The sequence below is a fragment of the Bufo gargarizans genome, chromosome 5, assembly GCF_014858855.1.
Source record: "Bufo gargarizans isolate SCDJY-AF-19 chromosome 5, ASM1485885v1, whole genome shotgun sequence".
NCBI classification, from domain to species: Eukaryota; Metazoa; Chordata; class Amphibia; order Anura; family Bufonidae; genus Bufo; species Bufo gargarizans.
The window spans coordinates 310,696,919-310,713,087 of NC_058084.1; the positions used below are offsets into that span (position 1 = coordinate 310,696,919).

Consider the following 16,169-nt stretch of genomic DNA (forward strand, 5'->3'; position numbering starts at 1 on the left):
GAAGACACTTTGCGAAGTACTTAGGCCTGTTTCACACCTGCGTTGTTGTTTTCCGGTATTGATATCTGGCAAAGGATCTCAAAACTGGGGAAAAAACGGTTCTGTTTAGTCCTAATGCATTCGGAATGGAAATAAATCCATTCAGGATGCATCAGGATGCCTTCCGTTCCATCAGCATTCCATTTTTGCTGCAAGCTGTGGTTCTGTGTCCACTCATAGAGATGGAACAAACCGGATCCGTCAGTAAAAGCAGTGTATGTCAATGGTGACAAATGAGTTTTTTAAGATCCTAAAAAACTGATCCGCCACCCATTGACTTTCAATGTATTTAGTGACAGATCCGGTTTGTTCCATTTTGATTTCACACAACTGCATTGTAATGAAACGGATGCATACTGATTTGCAAAATCAAAAATAATCCGTTTAATTCCGGCTTTGAGGTCCTCTGCTGAATCTCAAAACCAGAATTAGCAACACAAGTGTGAACCAGGCCTTAACCTTCCATGCTCTGCCGGTTCTATGATCCTGGCTGCAAGGAGTTTAATATCATCTCTGTTTTCTTCTATTACCCAACACGCTCCTATTTTTAAGTGGAAGCTTCACAGTCATAAACATATATAATGGTGGAACTCTACTATCATATTAAAGGGGGTTCTCTTTAATTCATATTTATGGCCTATCCTTAGGTTAGATCATCAATATGAGTTTGGCAAGAGTCCAACTCTCAGCTCCCCCTCCAATGAGCTGTTTGAGGAGGCTACAGCACTCACCCAAGCCCCAGTGAGTACTGCTGCCTCCTTACAGCTTACCAAGCACAGCGACGTTCATTGGATAGCAGCTGTGGTTGGTATTGAAGCTCAGTCCCATTCTCTTGAATGGGACTGAGCTGCATCTAGGCCACATGACCAATGAACATTACATCACATGGCCTAGGAGAAGACCTAAGCACTCGCGGAGTGCTACAGTCTCTTCCTACAGCCTATTGGTGGGGGTGGCGGATGTCAGACTCCCATGAATTTGATATTACTGACCCATTCCTGAGGATAGACCCTCAGTATCAAAATCATGCAGAACCCCTTTAACTGTACGTTAATGTGTAAGTAGTATGTGTAGTTTGCATGAAATGCCTTTGTCATATATTGATGTGGATTATATCCTGTTTCAACAGTGTAGATGGTGGAGAATTATTTGACAGAATTATTGATGAGAATTGCACCCTCTCGGAAGTGGACACAATATTATTTATAAAGCAAATCTGTGAAGGGATTCAGTACATGCATCAAATGTACATCATACACTTGGATCTTAAGGTATTATCAATGTAACCACGCATACATGTAGGTACCTTGTTACTGCTTGAGAGTACCTAGTATGTACGCGAATTTGTGTCCTTCATGTGGGGTACAGTATACAGTATATACAGTAGTTTAAGGCATGTTTGTATATTATTCAGATAACAGTAATCTCCATAAGTACTATCCTTCTTCTTCTTCTTCTTCTTCTTCTTCTTCTTCTTATTATTATTATTATTAGGGATGAGCGAATTTCATATTTTGAAATTCGTTTTTGGTTCGGGTTGTGGTATAATGTGAATTGCGTTATGGATTCCATTACCACGGACCATAACGCAATTCCATGATGGAATGCCTTTAGAGGCATCCCTAATTATTGCTCATCCCTAATTATTATATAATATGTAAGAACATTCATACTATAAATAAGATTTGCAATACAATCTCAAAGTCAATTGCATCTTTACACTTTTAACAACTTTGCTTCTTATTTAATTTCAGCCAGAGAACATTATGTGTGTGAGTCGAGCAGATTACCAGATCAAAATTATTGATTTTGGCTTGGCTAGAAGGTAAATATTTGAGCATAAGATAAGAAAATGTGGATGCTATATAGGACATCCAAATATTTGCGGAAAAAAGTGTGCATAGTGTTTTGTGATAACCACCATGAAAGAATGAGGCTTATCTTAGGTAGACACTATTGTTCAGATTTATGAAAACTGTCTTACAGCTTTCATTTTTAAAGAGCAGAATGGAAAATGAAAGTTTCAGTTTGATTCATCACTAAGCCACAAAAAGAGATTTTTGAGAGTTTCATAAATCTTCCCCAATGGAAATCTTGAATAAAAACTGTTCTAAGAAAGTCGGGAATTGGGGCTGAACTGCAGAACACAGGCATGGACACTACAGAGTAGATGGAGTCTTCTGCATCCAGCTCTGTCCTTTGTTTCCGGTGCTAGAGACTGACACAAACAGCTAATCAATAGGAGTGCTAGGTGTCAGACCCCATCTGATCAGATATTGATGACCTATCTAAAAAGCAGTCAACCCCTATAATGTCAGTTATGATATGTTTACTGCAGTACATGGGTTTAGTCTACTGTAGCTCAGCTGCAGTATGCCGACATGGCCACTACACAGAGGACAGAGCCTTCTGATTCTGTCTCCATCTAGTGTTATGTTTCTGGTGTTGCTGGATGCCGCAAACAACTGACCAATGGGAATTCTGTGTTTCTGACCCCCATTGATTTGATATTGATGATCTATGTAGAAGCTAGTGATATGTTTATTGCCCCATAAATGTGGCGTGTTTTGGCTCATGCTTGAGCCTTCTTTGCTCTTCAAGATTTTATTGAAATTGTATGCAAGATTACCACGAGTGAGTGCCTGTCCTTTACCACTATTGTCTGAATGGGACGCCTTCCTTAGGACACGTGCACAACGCTGATACCGCTAGAGTGCAGACTGACATAGAACCTATACCTAGAGGCTAGGTCATACCTAAACTGTGGACAACCCAGTGGCAACAGGCATTGGAAGTGGACCTAGTGACCCAGCTAACCTGTTTGACTTTGGGCTAGTCCTAAGGGCATTATCCTAGTGGTCCCCTGCTTTTCAGTCTTTAACCCTTATACAGGGATCTGGTCTTCACTGCAGCGGAGCCACCAGGCTGCTACTTTGGAATAGTCCCGGTGTAGTTTGGCATCTGACCCACGGGGATCTGAGACACCAATGTGAAGCACTAAGGAATCAGGCAATGTTCATAGTAAGTAAGCAGGCAGAGATCAGGGCAGGCAGAGTTCATTCAATTCTGTGAAACTAATCCAAGGCCTGGGCAGACAGCATAGGGTCAGTATGGCAGACAGACTAAGGTAAGGACAGGGGCAGTGGCGGGCACGAACCAGTAAACTAACATCATTACAACACGTTTAATGCAGTATGCAATGTACTGTAGCTCAGCTCCCATTCAGGTCAACCACAGTATTCTGCCACGGCCACTACATAATAGACAGGGCCCAACTATAAAGTTGAAGTGTCAAGTGTTGGGCCCAGAGGATAGGTTATCATTATCCCAAAGGTGGATGTCAGGTTATAATCAGAATCCCCGGTGGTCTACAACTGTGAAAGTATTAATGTCAGTATGATAGGTGACTTAGGACATCAAAGGGGTTAATGTAAGAATCTATGGCAGTGATTGAGTTAACATCAGTGTACCTGGTGGTCTAGGAAATTGAGGAGGTTAATGTAATGATCTTTGGTGGTCTAGGGCAGTGTAGGGGTTATCGTAAAGTAAATGGGATAATGTAAGTATCTCTAGTGGCCTAAGTAATTTGTATTGTAAATTTTTAGAATCCCTGGTGGAGGGCAAAGATACGGTTAATAAACACTGTACCTGATTGAAACGTTGAAGGATAACTGTCATATTTTTATTTATTTGCTAGTTTATTAGAGCTAGGCATGTATACCTAAGTTAGTCTGTCAATGTTTGCCAAAATATTTGTAATTACCTTATAATAACAGCTTTCATTAATGTCTCCTCTCACTTTCCATGCTCCCTTAAAAGACCGTTGCTATGGCTCATCTGTCTCCGGCTAGGAAGACAGAGGGGTGGTCCTTCACACTGCATGCCTGCATTAGGCTTCAGAGTGAGGAGGTGTGTCTCAGTAATCCAATCTGATTGGCTGGCAGGGAGCTGCTGGCTACAGCAAGTTTTTATGTGACCTAAGGGAATGCAGTTTTGGCCTCAGAGAACTGGCAGAGGAGCCTGAGGGAAAAAGCTGTTCCTGTGCCTGGAGGTTTTAGTAACCACTGAACGGTATCTCACTCCTGACGGCATAGGCTGGAAGATGGAGTGAGCAAGGTGAGAGGGTCCTGAGGCAATCTTATCCGCTCTCTTTCTACACCTGCTAGCATGAAGATCCTGCAGGGAAGGTAAGCTACAGCCAATTATCCTTTCCGCTGTTCGGATGATGTGCTGCAGTCTTACCTTTCCTAATACTGAGCAGGAGCCGATACATACAGTCATAGATGATGTCATGATGGATTCGATGATCGCGGTGTAGAACTGCACCATTAATTTTTGTGGTAGGCCAAACTTTTTCAGCTGCCGTAGGAGGCAGTATTGTTGTTTCATTTTAGGTTGTTGGAAATTGTGGACCCAAGAAACTTGAATGAATCTACTCGGGTTACTGTAGATCCATTTATGATTAGGGTGAGGTGCTGGGGGGGAGATCTCCTAAAGTCTATTATCATCGCCATGGTCTTAAGAGCATTACGTTCCAAGTTGCTGTTGCTGCACCTGGAGGAAAGCTGTCCCACTTCATGCCTATATGCAGACTTATCCCCATTTTGTATGAAACCAACTACTGTTGTGTCATCTGCAAACTTCAGATCTTTAACAGATGGGTCTGTGGAGATGCAGTCATTGGTGTACAGTGAGTAGAGCAGTGGGGAAAGCACACAGCCCTGGGAAGCTCCAGTACTGACTGTCAAAGAGCTTGAGGTGTGTTTCCCAAGTCTAACCTGCTGTCTCCTGTCGGTTAAGAAATTGGTTATCCATTTGCCGATGGATTAAGGAGAGCTTGCTGTGTAGCAGCGATGGTACTATGGTATTAAATGCAGAGCTGAAATCCACAAATAAAATTCTGGCATAGGTTCCCGGGGAGTCTAGATGTTCTAGTACATAATGCATACACATGTTTACAGCATCATCTGCAGATCTATTAGACCTGTAGGCAAATTGCAGAGAGTCCAAAATGCTAGTCATGAAATGTCTAATAGGGCTAGGAGGGGAGGGACAATATGAGTAAGGCTACTTTCACACTGGCATTTCTGGGTCCGCTTGTGAGATCCATTTCAGGGCTCTCACAAGCGGCCCAAAATGGATCAGTTCAGCCCCAATGCATTCTGAATGGATAAGGATCTGTTCAGAATGCATCAGTTTGGCTCTGTTCCGCTCTGGAGGAGGACACCAAAACGCTGTTTGCAGAGTTTTGGTGTCCGCCTGGCGATGCAGAGCCAAACGGATCTGTCCTGACTTCCAATGTAAGTCAATGGGGACGGATCCGTTTTCACTGACACAATATGGCACAATAGAAAACGGATCCGCCCCCCATTGACTTGCAATGTAAATTAGGACGGATCCGTTTTGACTTTGACTTTTATTTGAAAGAGTAATGCAAACAGATCCGTTCTGAACGGATACAAACGTTTGCATTATCGGTGCAGATCCATCTGTGCAAATACCAGGCGGATCCGCACCGAATGCAGGTGTGAAAGTAGCCTAAGGAAGAATGTATTGCCCTCAAACAATTGGAGCTTGACACAGAGATTGTGATTAGAGATGAGCGAATCAAAGTTGACAAAGTGGAATTTGCTGCTGCACGTGTTAGGACATGGAGCAAGGAACTCTGGGAACAAGGGATCACCCGCAATGCCATGCATGCAGCCAATCAGCAGCCAACCCTGTGATGTCACAGCCCTATAAATAGCCTCAGCCATCTTGGATTCAGCCATTTTCCAGTATACTCAGTGTAGGGAGAGACGTCAGCAGGCTCTAGGGACAGTGGTAGAAAAGACTTTAAAACTTTTATTTTGCTGTATAGAACTTCAGGGAAAGAATAGGGAGAAATCATTCCACAGTATTGAAGTAGAACAGGGTTCAGTAGGGGAGTTTACAGCCTGGGTAATAGGAACAATTCTATTACACCTTGCTGCAACTGACTGCGGATCCAAATTGTCATTATACAGCTCTGTAATTCCAGCAAACCGTTCTTGTTATTGGGGTGCAAGTGCTGTTTGATACAGCCATTAACAGGGTTTATTACAAGGAAATATTTATATGTCTTATTTGCCCTTGTGCGGTGCAGTTATATGTTCTAAAGCATTTTTTTGGGCTTGTATTAGTGGGAAAAAAAGGTTTTTATGGCGGTTATTGTTCTGATGGATCAGAGGAAGCCCAAAATAATCAGTGACGTCAACACAAACTTACTGCTGACACCATTCCACTCTGTCAGGGGGGGCTATAGAAATCTATATGGAATCAGTGAATTGGTGTAAAAAGAGTGCGCTCTTTCACGCTATAGTAGGATCTTGGGCCTCTCACACTTGAGTTATTTGGTCAGTTTTGGCCCTGTAACTTCCCAAATAAGTGAGGTATGCAGTGATTCTAAGAGTGACGCCTGTCATCTACATGTCATACGGGCTCACAGCATTATTTCACTACCACAGCAGACTCCCTATGGGTGTTTCTGCAATGCACAGTGTCCTACACCACTATACAGGCTCTTTGCAGCCAGGAAATATCAGTTTTTAACACGAAGGGAAACCCATTGTGTCTGGGGTAGGGAGCCTGACGACTAACATTAGTACATATGTAGATACGATTTTAAGATCATTCATGGAAGGACTCCCATTCTATGTGAGAGACACGATAGATGGGACAGCTAGATGGGATCCATTGTGAGAAAGGCACATGGCTGGCTAGCCTCGACGTCAAAGCACTATATAGTTCAATCCCGCATGACAAAGGCTGCCAGGCCATATGGTTCTTCCTTCAGCAAAGAGGCGAACAGTGCCAGCGCCACAATTGCTTTGTGATGGAGTTAACTTAATCTTAATACGGAATGTGTTTATTTTTGCCAACCAAATATTCCACCAGCTTAGGGGTGTGGCCATGTCCTTGTGCCCCGACCTATGCCAACTTATACCTAGGCTGGTGGGAAAATACAGTGGTGTTTTCTGACATCATGGAATGTTTTACATCATCGATAGTGCTATGGGTAAGGTTCATCGATGACCTGTTCATCCTATGGAGAGGCCAAGATACAGAGTTCAATCGGTTCGTATCTGAGCTCAATAAGAACCGACTAGGCCTGTATTTCACATCTGAAATAGATGCTAAACAGATATCATTTTTAGACCTCTCCATTACTATAGATGGATCAGAAAAGATAGTGACCAATCTCTACAGGAAACCTACGGTGACCAACAATTTGTCTGATTTTAGGGTGGCGGCATGTGATCTGCAGACTAGAGTCTATAGCCGCAGTTTTCCGCAAGAAACAATCAAAAAAGCATATCAACATGCGCTTTGTACTAACCGTGAGCAATTGCTATGTCCCCAGGTTAGACCAGGGAAGGTAAGACATGCCGTATTATTGGTACTCTTGACAGATCCCATCAAGAAGTCAGAGGAATATTGGCGTTATATTAGGGTATTTTAAAATCTGATCCAGATATTGGGGCCCTTTTAACTAGCCAACCATCTATCATCTATCGCCGCACCCGCAATTTGCGGGATCATCTTGATCATAGTTTTTATCAAGCCCCCCAAAGCAACAGTCATGGCTGAGGCATAATATTGTTGCCACTTTTCCATGTGGCACATGCTCTTTTTGTAAATATATCAGAAGGGACAAATATTTCAGAAGCACGACAACTAGGACCTGGTATATAACAAGATCGCTGATTAATTGCAAGACAATAGGTGTGATCTATCTCCTGACCTGCGAGTGTGGGAAACAGTATATTGGAAAGACGAAGTGTGAATTGAGAAAAAGAATCGGTGAGCACATGTCAGATATTAGAAAAGACACAGAGACACCGATAGCACAGCACATAAGTGTATGCGATATCGGCAGAGGAGACACGGTTAGGTTTCAGGGTGTCGAACATGTCAAGCGATCTGTACAGGGTGGAGATATAGATGTGGTTCTGCTGCGCAAAGAAGCACAGTGGATTTTTAGAATACAGACCAATGGACCTTACTGATGCCATTTCATACGCCTGCTTTATCTAGACTTTATGCATGTATAGTATCTAATATGATAACTTCAAGGGTAAGTTCATCAGCATATGGAGTGCAGCGGGTGTCATATATGATCCGAGCAGTCCCCTGCTTAGGGACAGGCTTAGGACTAGGACATGCCTTATTGCTGTCCCTTATGACACTGTCTATATACCGTACAATGGCTTCCGCTATATGGATGGTTCAGATGGATGATGTGTTATCTTGTTGAATACTTATATGCCTAATTTAATATCAGAATTACATATTATGACCTGCATTTTTGATATATAGGAAGGTGTTGCATCACATGCTAAGCGTTAAGGCTGACTTGCTCAGTAACCCCCCTACAGTGACATGATGTTATGACTGCAATACTTGGATACCTTAAGGTTCGGTGTCCCTGATTAATCTGCATTACCAATTGGTCCTTTTGACTTGTGAACACATTCTACTGTCCATCGGACTAATATATTATATTTATGGGATGTAAGTACTATTGTCCCCATTTTATAGAGAGGACCAATTTCTGATTGAGATGTGCATTGCCTCTATTTTGTGAATAGATACCTACGTTACTAGTGTTTTAGGGTTGAGTGATATAGAGATTATAGATGAACCCACTTTGTTGCATCAGAGCATGATTGATAAATTAAGGACCCCTACAATGGAGATTGTTGAATTTAGGACCTCCACATTGCGGAAACGTGCTGCAGCGATGTCCCAATCTTGTTCTTATCAAAGCCGCCTGAAGGTTCCCCAAATATGGTAGGTGCTATAGTCAGCACATCCACAGATTACTATACCTTGGCAGAATGCTATACCGGAAGTGACGCAGCCGCTTGCACAGATCCACACACCCTACTCCAGCTGATTCCGGTGCAGCCACGTCACTTCCGGTATAGCATTCTGCCAAGGTATAGGAATCTGGCAGAACACCGGTGTTCCGTTATTTTTTTCTACCTGTGAAATTTTGCTGCACCAGAAGCTTTGTAAGTAGGCGTGTCTCGCTGCTCCCCACCAAAGCGGCTGAGAAGGTGTGTCGGCGCAGGCGCACAACGACGGGCAAATTTCAGACTCAGAGTTGCTGTAAACGCGCCGAGGATAGGTAAAAATTACAGACCACTGCGCAAGCGTGACTAACCGTCATCCTTTGCTGGAGCTAGTGTCATCAAAAATGATGGTTAGTCACGCGATGACACTAGCTCCAGCAAATGATGATGGTTAGTCACACATGCGCAATGGCCCGTAATTTTTCCCTACCCTTGGCGTGCATGCGCAGTGGCCCGTAATTTTTACCTACCCTCAGCGCATTCATAGCAACTTTAAGTGTGAAATTTGCCTACCCCTTCGTTGTGCGCCTGCGCCGACACACCTCCTTCTCTCTGGTGGCGAGCAGCGAGACACACCTCCTTCCAAACCTTCTGGTGCGGCTACGTCACAACAGGAAGTGATGAGGGTAGCAAAATTTCACGGGTAGCAAAAAATAACGGAACACCTGCACCGCTACGATTCAACAGAGGCCAACGTCCAGCTGTGAGAGCAGCTAGGTTGTCACACCCCCAGCACGATTGGCTTCCTGCTGGTGACTGCACCTGCCAGGGGCGGGGCTAGAGCTTTATAAGACCGGAATGCGTTCGGCCACATACGGCCATCATAGAGTCGGGATGCTAGTGCGCTGTGCACCACCATGTGCAGCGTTGTACTTACTCTCTAATCCCACTACTTGCCTGCTCCTGATGAAATATGGATTGACCATCGCATGGAAACGAGTAGAGTAGGGTACTGGGAAGCAGGAATAGCATCTGTTTAATAGGTGAAAGAAAAGGGGTAGATGTAAAATCAATACGCCACCCATATGGGCGACCATATTAAATGAGGCTGCTGCATAGCACCTATTATTGGATTTTCTCTTAGGGAAAGGTCCCTGAGTGTAGTTCTCAGCCCAACATATATATATAGTACTTTGATCTCTCTTGAGCTAACACTGAGGTACGGTAGGTGGAGGCAGATATCCATATGGTTTCCACCTTTAATAGCCTTATTCTCTCATGAGGTTATACTAGTTAGCCTGACTGTGTTCATATGAATGAGCCTCTTGATCCTTTGTTTCAATCTATACAGGTAATAAAGAATTATTTAGTTTTAATTTTTAATGTTCCAATCAGGTAGACTGTTTATTGATAATATTAGGGACATATATGACAAATATTACAGTAAGGAGTTACAGAGATAGTGTTACTGCTACATACTTGGGATCTACCTTTGACTGGGAGACACCCCTCCCTCCCGATTTAGTTGCTCAGTTGCTTTAATCATTATAGTTGTGATGCAAACCTGCTTGTACTTATAAGTGTGGATTTAGTATGGATATTACTTGCAAAAAAAAGTGTGGATTTAGTATGGATATTACTTGCAAAAAAAAGAAAACCAAATAATTTCAGCATACACTGTTATTTATTTTCGCAGGTAGACTTGATTTTCAGGTTTATTCTCCTCTACAAAGCTGTAATTGTTTAGCCATAAACCAAAAACATTTAGATTACAGCACATAGGCTGCCATGTTGTTTACAGGATCCACTTAGAGGTGATTTATGTGGACTAGCCCCCTACCCATTTCTCTTGTAATGCTGCCTGCCAGTATATTCAATTCCAGTTATTAGTCATTGACTCCATGCGTCGTGTTTATGTTCTGTGTCAGACTTTATTCTTCCTTCAGAGTAGGATGTGTGGAATGTAATTACTATGTAGCCAAACCCAATCCTCTGTTAGGAAATTTTATGCTATGTCATTCCTTTCAAATTATATTTTATCTTTCTTTTATTCATGGTCTAGGTATAAGCCAAGGGAAAAATTGAAAGTGCACTTTGGCACTCCAGAGTTCCTTGCCCCTGAAGTTGTGAACTACGATTTTGTCTCTTTTCCCACAGACATGTGGAGTGTGGGAGTCATTGCCTACATGCTGTGAGTTGGCCAAAACCCTAAGTCTGTTTTGTGTGAAATATGCTTTATCTCATTTTTTTTCTTACATTTATATTTTGGTTTCTAGCCTGTGCAGGCTCTTTTGCTGAACTAGCTTTTGTACCGGTCTTTGAGGAAAAACATGGGTAGCGCAGTTGGAACAGCGAGGGCAGCTGAAGACAAATATTTTTATCTTTTCATATACCAGACTAGAGTCAGCCAACGGCAAATTTCATTATCATCCATTAAATGGAATGACTGCAATCACATTGCACGCAACATGGTTTTAATTTGAATAATATGAAACCTGTGGTGTTCATACAAGTTCAGACTATTAAATTTAACTTGGCAAATAATAAATATATTGAAAGATACATACTCAACAGAAAGATGACCGAATATGAATAATTTACACATAGTTTTGAACAATATTTGAACGTTTTGTTTTACTTCAACCACCATACAAAATTCTTTATGGTGGTTTTCTCCATCTGGACAGGGTCTCTTGCTCATCACCTTGCATGGTATTTTCTCCAGTACACAAACCCTATTTGTTCTACTAATTTAGCCCTCACTATACTCACACCAAGTTCAGGTTGCAGCCCCCACAGAAGAAGTTTATAGGGCCCAAGGGTCAATAAGCAGTAGTAGTCAGGCACATATAGTGCCTTGAAACGCGCTGTTTTTAGAAGACTGTCAAAATAAAGACTATTTCTTTGTGAGGCACTCTTCTAGTCATTTTGGCTGTTCGATATAGTGCCATCTCTCACTTCATTTTCCAGGCAGTTTATAGAGCCCAACACTAAAGTAGTAGAGGGCAAGTGGCAAATCTCAGAAGGCACTCATTCAAGACTTTGTAAACACTAGTGATGAGCGGCAGGGGCAATATTCAAATTTGTGACATTTCGCGAATATTTGGGTGAATATTCATCCTAAATTCGCAAATTCTAGAATTCACAATTATTTTCTTGATTGCAAAAATCGGCAATGTTGTATTCGCGTAATGCACGTGCAATACAGGTGTGGGTCACTTTTGCTACATTTTCCAAGCTGCTAAAATTTTCCTGAGACTGGAGAAAATGGTTGGCATGGCAGAACATTACTATAGCTTTATATGCAGATAGAGTGCTCCAATATATTTGCGATTTCGCAAATCGGCAATTATTGATGCGTATATTTTTGCACAATACTTCACATTTTAGCAGGTCTGACTACATATTGCTGACTGGTGCACTAAGTATTGTTGTGAACTTGTGCCATCACAGCACTATGTCTGTAGCATGTATGTATGGACAGCAGAACCTATCAGCTACACTATATCAGGATATAACCTACACTGACTATCTCCCACTAACTATCTGTATTAGGCCCCTTTCACACGGGCGAGTTTTCCGTGCGGGTGCGATGCGTGCGGTGAACGTACTGCACCCGCACTGAATCCTGACCCATTCATTTCTATGGGGCTGTGCACACGAGCGGTGATTTTCACGCATCACTTCTGCGTTGCGTGAAAATCGCAGCATGCTCCTCTTTGTGCGTTTTTCACGTAACGCAGGCCCTATAGAAATGAATGGGGTTGCGTGAAAATCGCATGCATCCGCAAGCAAGTGCGGATGCGGTGCGATTTTCACGCATGGTTGCTAGGTGACAGTCTATTCACTGTATTATTTTCCCTTATAACATGGTTATAAGGGAAAATAATAGCATTCTGACTACAGAATGCTTAGTATAATAGTGCTGGAAGGGTTAAAAATAATAAAAAAAAGTTAACTCACCTTCTCCTCTTGTTAGCGTAGAGGCCGGTCTGTTCTTTAGCTGTGGCTAAAGGACCTTTGATGACGTCAGATCACATGCTCCATCACCACGGTGATGGACCATGTGATTGGAGCATGTGATCTGACGTCACCACAGGTCATTCAGTCCACAGCTAAAGAACAGACCGGGATCTACACTAACAAGAGGAGAAGGTGAGTTAACTTTTTTATTATTTTTAACCCTTCCAGCACTATTATACTAAGCATTCTGTATTCAGAATGCTATTATTTTCCCTTATAACCATGTTATAAGGGAAAATAATACAATCTTCAGAACATCAATCCCAAGCCCGAACTTCTGTGAAGAAGTTCGGGTCTGGGTACCAAACATGCGCGATTTTTCTCACGCGAGTGCAAAACGCATGACAATGTTTTGCACTCGCGCGGGAAAATTGCGCATTTTACCGCAACGCACCCGGCTCTTATCCGGGCAAAAAACATGACGCCCGTGTGAAAGAGGCCTTATATATGAGCTAACTAACTAACTAGCTAATGTAATGACACAGGAAAGCACACAGCACAGCAATGACACTCCTGTTTCTCTCAGAACTCCATAAAACTACAGAAAATGGCTGCTGGGGAGGTTCTTATATAGTAAGGGGTAGGCAACTTTCCTATTGGTTGCTAGGGATGTTGCTAAGCTCAGACAAAGACATTGCAGCCTTCTCATTGGCCCACAAGCAAGAAGCAGGGAGGGATCATGGGTTCAAGTAAAAAGAAAAAATCTAGAATATTCGCGAATACGAATATATAGCACTATATTCTAAATATTTGCGATTAAAATTTGCAATACGAATATCCCCCCCCCCCCCCACACACACATTAGTGAACACTAAATATGTTCAGCCATCTTGGAAGCTTTTTCAAGTCGTGAAGAAGATATGCCCAAATAATATGTATCCTGGTGTTAACTGCTACTGATATGGCTTTGATCCTTGTGGCAAGTTCTGCTAATGCTATGACCTCCCTGAGCCAAGTGTTCATAATACCATCTAGAGCTGCCTATAGTTCAGGGCCAACATGCAGAGAGCCCAAGAGCCATATGTGCTTTCAGGACACTGGTTGTGAAAAGCAGTTCAAGAGAAGTTTTAGCTGCTATGACCTGTCACTATCACAGACTAAATAAGAACATACCTTACATATATACTAATGAGAACAAGATCTCTCAATAAACATGTTTACAGGCGTTAAACTGTTCCGTGTTAGCAGGTATCACATGATCTCTGTTAGGGTCCATTCATACGTCCGTAAAATGTGTCCGCACCCGTTCCGCAATTATCTGGAATGGGTGCGGACCCATTCATTCTCTATCGGGCAGGAATTAATGCGACAGCACACAGTGTGCTGTCCGGCATCCGCATTTCCAGAGCTCGGCCCGATCTTCGGGTCCGCGGCTCCGGAAAAAAATAGAACATGTCCTATTCTTGTTCGCAATCGTGGAAAGAATAGGCAGTTCTATGGGGGTGCCGGCCGGGTGTATTGTGGATTCGCAATTTGCAGATCCGCAATACACTATGGACGTGTGAATGGACCCTAAATGCAGCTACCGTAATTGGTCATGAAGCATCATGTGTTACCAGCCACATAAAATTTCACATGCTCCATCAGATGCAGTGAACTTAGGGCAGATTTATGAATTTTTACAAGAAAAACTGTATATGTTGCCCATAGCTCAACTTTCATATTGCAAGATATGCAAAACTGTGCTATGATAAAATGTTTTTCTTGTAAAGATTCACAAATCTGTCTAGATTTAGCCCGAAGGCTCTGGGCTTGATGTATTATTACTGTCTTAAATTTAGACAACTTAAAACTAGACCAGCTAGGCAGAAGATGTGCCAAATTTATCACAGGGCCAGACGCTGTGTGATAGAATTGATGCATCTTGCAAGACACATTAGTCACTTTTCCTTATATTATCCTTTGGTTTATTGCAGACCAACATATTGGCCTATGCCATTAATAAGTCTAGTACATTTTTAGACTCTCCTTCATTTTAAGACTCCTCTTTTAGACACTATGGAAGCATAGTGTCTAAAAGGCACAATAAAACTGTAGCATGCCATATGTGCTATTTTTTTAGCACATGTTGCGTAGTAAATCCCACTGTTTCGCAGTGCAGATTCGTGCATTGTTTTACGGACTGAAATGCACACAACATAGGCTTAGTCTCACTGAGAAGCATCATGTGGTACCATCTTTGACAGCCATTATTTGTTCGAAGCCAGCAGAACTGACATACCGTAGATGCAGTATCTGTTGTGTCTCCACAGTTTGTTTGATGGGCGATCACATTTTGCATGAGGCACCACGAACAGTAATCTGTCGGAAGCACATCTTCCATGTAAGCGGAGGATGTGCTGCCAATAATATACACTCTAAATGGGGGATGAATGATTGGTGTAACAATAATTCTCCCCCCATTCTGTGTGCAACGGGCCTTGTAAAACGAGTGGTAATTGACTGATTCATCATAAATTAGGGCTCCTTCCCATGTGCTCAGTAAAAGTCCTAAGTATAAAAGGAACCTTAGTGTCTAAGGTTACACAGATATTGCAGATAAATTTGGAACCAACTACCATAGTTCAGTACAGAACAAAATTGGTTAAAGTGGTTCATGGAATGATTCAAAATGGCTGCCTGCAACCTATCCTAGAATGTGAGCAGTACTGCAGAGCTGCCTAAGTGGGTGAGGGGTCTTTGCCTTACTACACTCAGCACTCTGGTACTTGCATATACTGTACTACATATTGGTGATTTTTTTCTGTCAGGCTGCTCAGCCATGATAGAATATCATAGGCAGGATCCCATCATTACCATCTATTGCAGAACAGTATAATGTGTAGTGAGGCCCCTCCCCTTACTCTTCCATGCATCTCTGCAAGTGGAGTCAACTAGTCCTACTCACTTTCTAGGACATGTTCCTTGCAGCCATTTTAAATCTTTCCCAGAGAACCCCTTTAAGGATTGTTTTTTAACTCATTACAGACTCTTTAGTTAACACCAGCACCTTCAGCGATGTGGTCCTAGACCGATGACCAAACAAGGGCAACATCTGCATGGAGGCTGTATATTCCACTCATGTTTGTGTAGGTTTTCTCCCACCCACTAAAAACTGATTGGATGACTGTATTTATCTGGAGAATTAGGCTATCATGAGTGGTTACAGAGTGTGCATAGCACTATGGAATGTGCTACATAACCAACAAGAAGTAAATAAATCAATGCGTATATCTGGCTTATACCCAAGTCATGTTCCAAGACTCCTTTTGGAATAAGAAACTGACTTAAAGGACATCTATCTAACCTATA

The 16,169-nt window shown here is 42.4% G+C and overlaps 1 protein-coding gene across 1 annotated transcript in view; it reads left to right on the forward strand.

Annotated features, from left to right (window-relative positions):
• Positions 1 to 16,169, forward strand: part of MYLK4 (myosin light chain kinase family member 4) — a 105,334-nt gene that overhangs the window by 76,294 nt on the left and 12,871 nt on the right. The window contains 3 exon segments of the mRNA XM_044295493.1: positions 1,169 to 1,310; positions 1,794 to 1,864; positions 10,918 to 11,046. Of these exon segments, the coding sequence (XP_044151428.1) occupies positions 1,169 to 1,310; positions 1,794 to 1,864; positions 10,918 to 11,046 (342 nt within the window).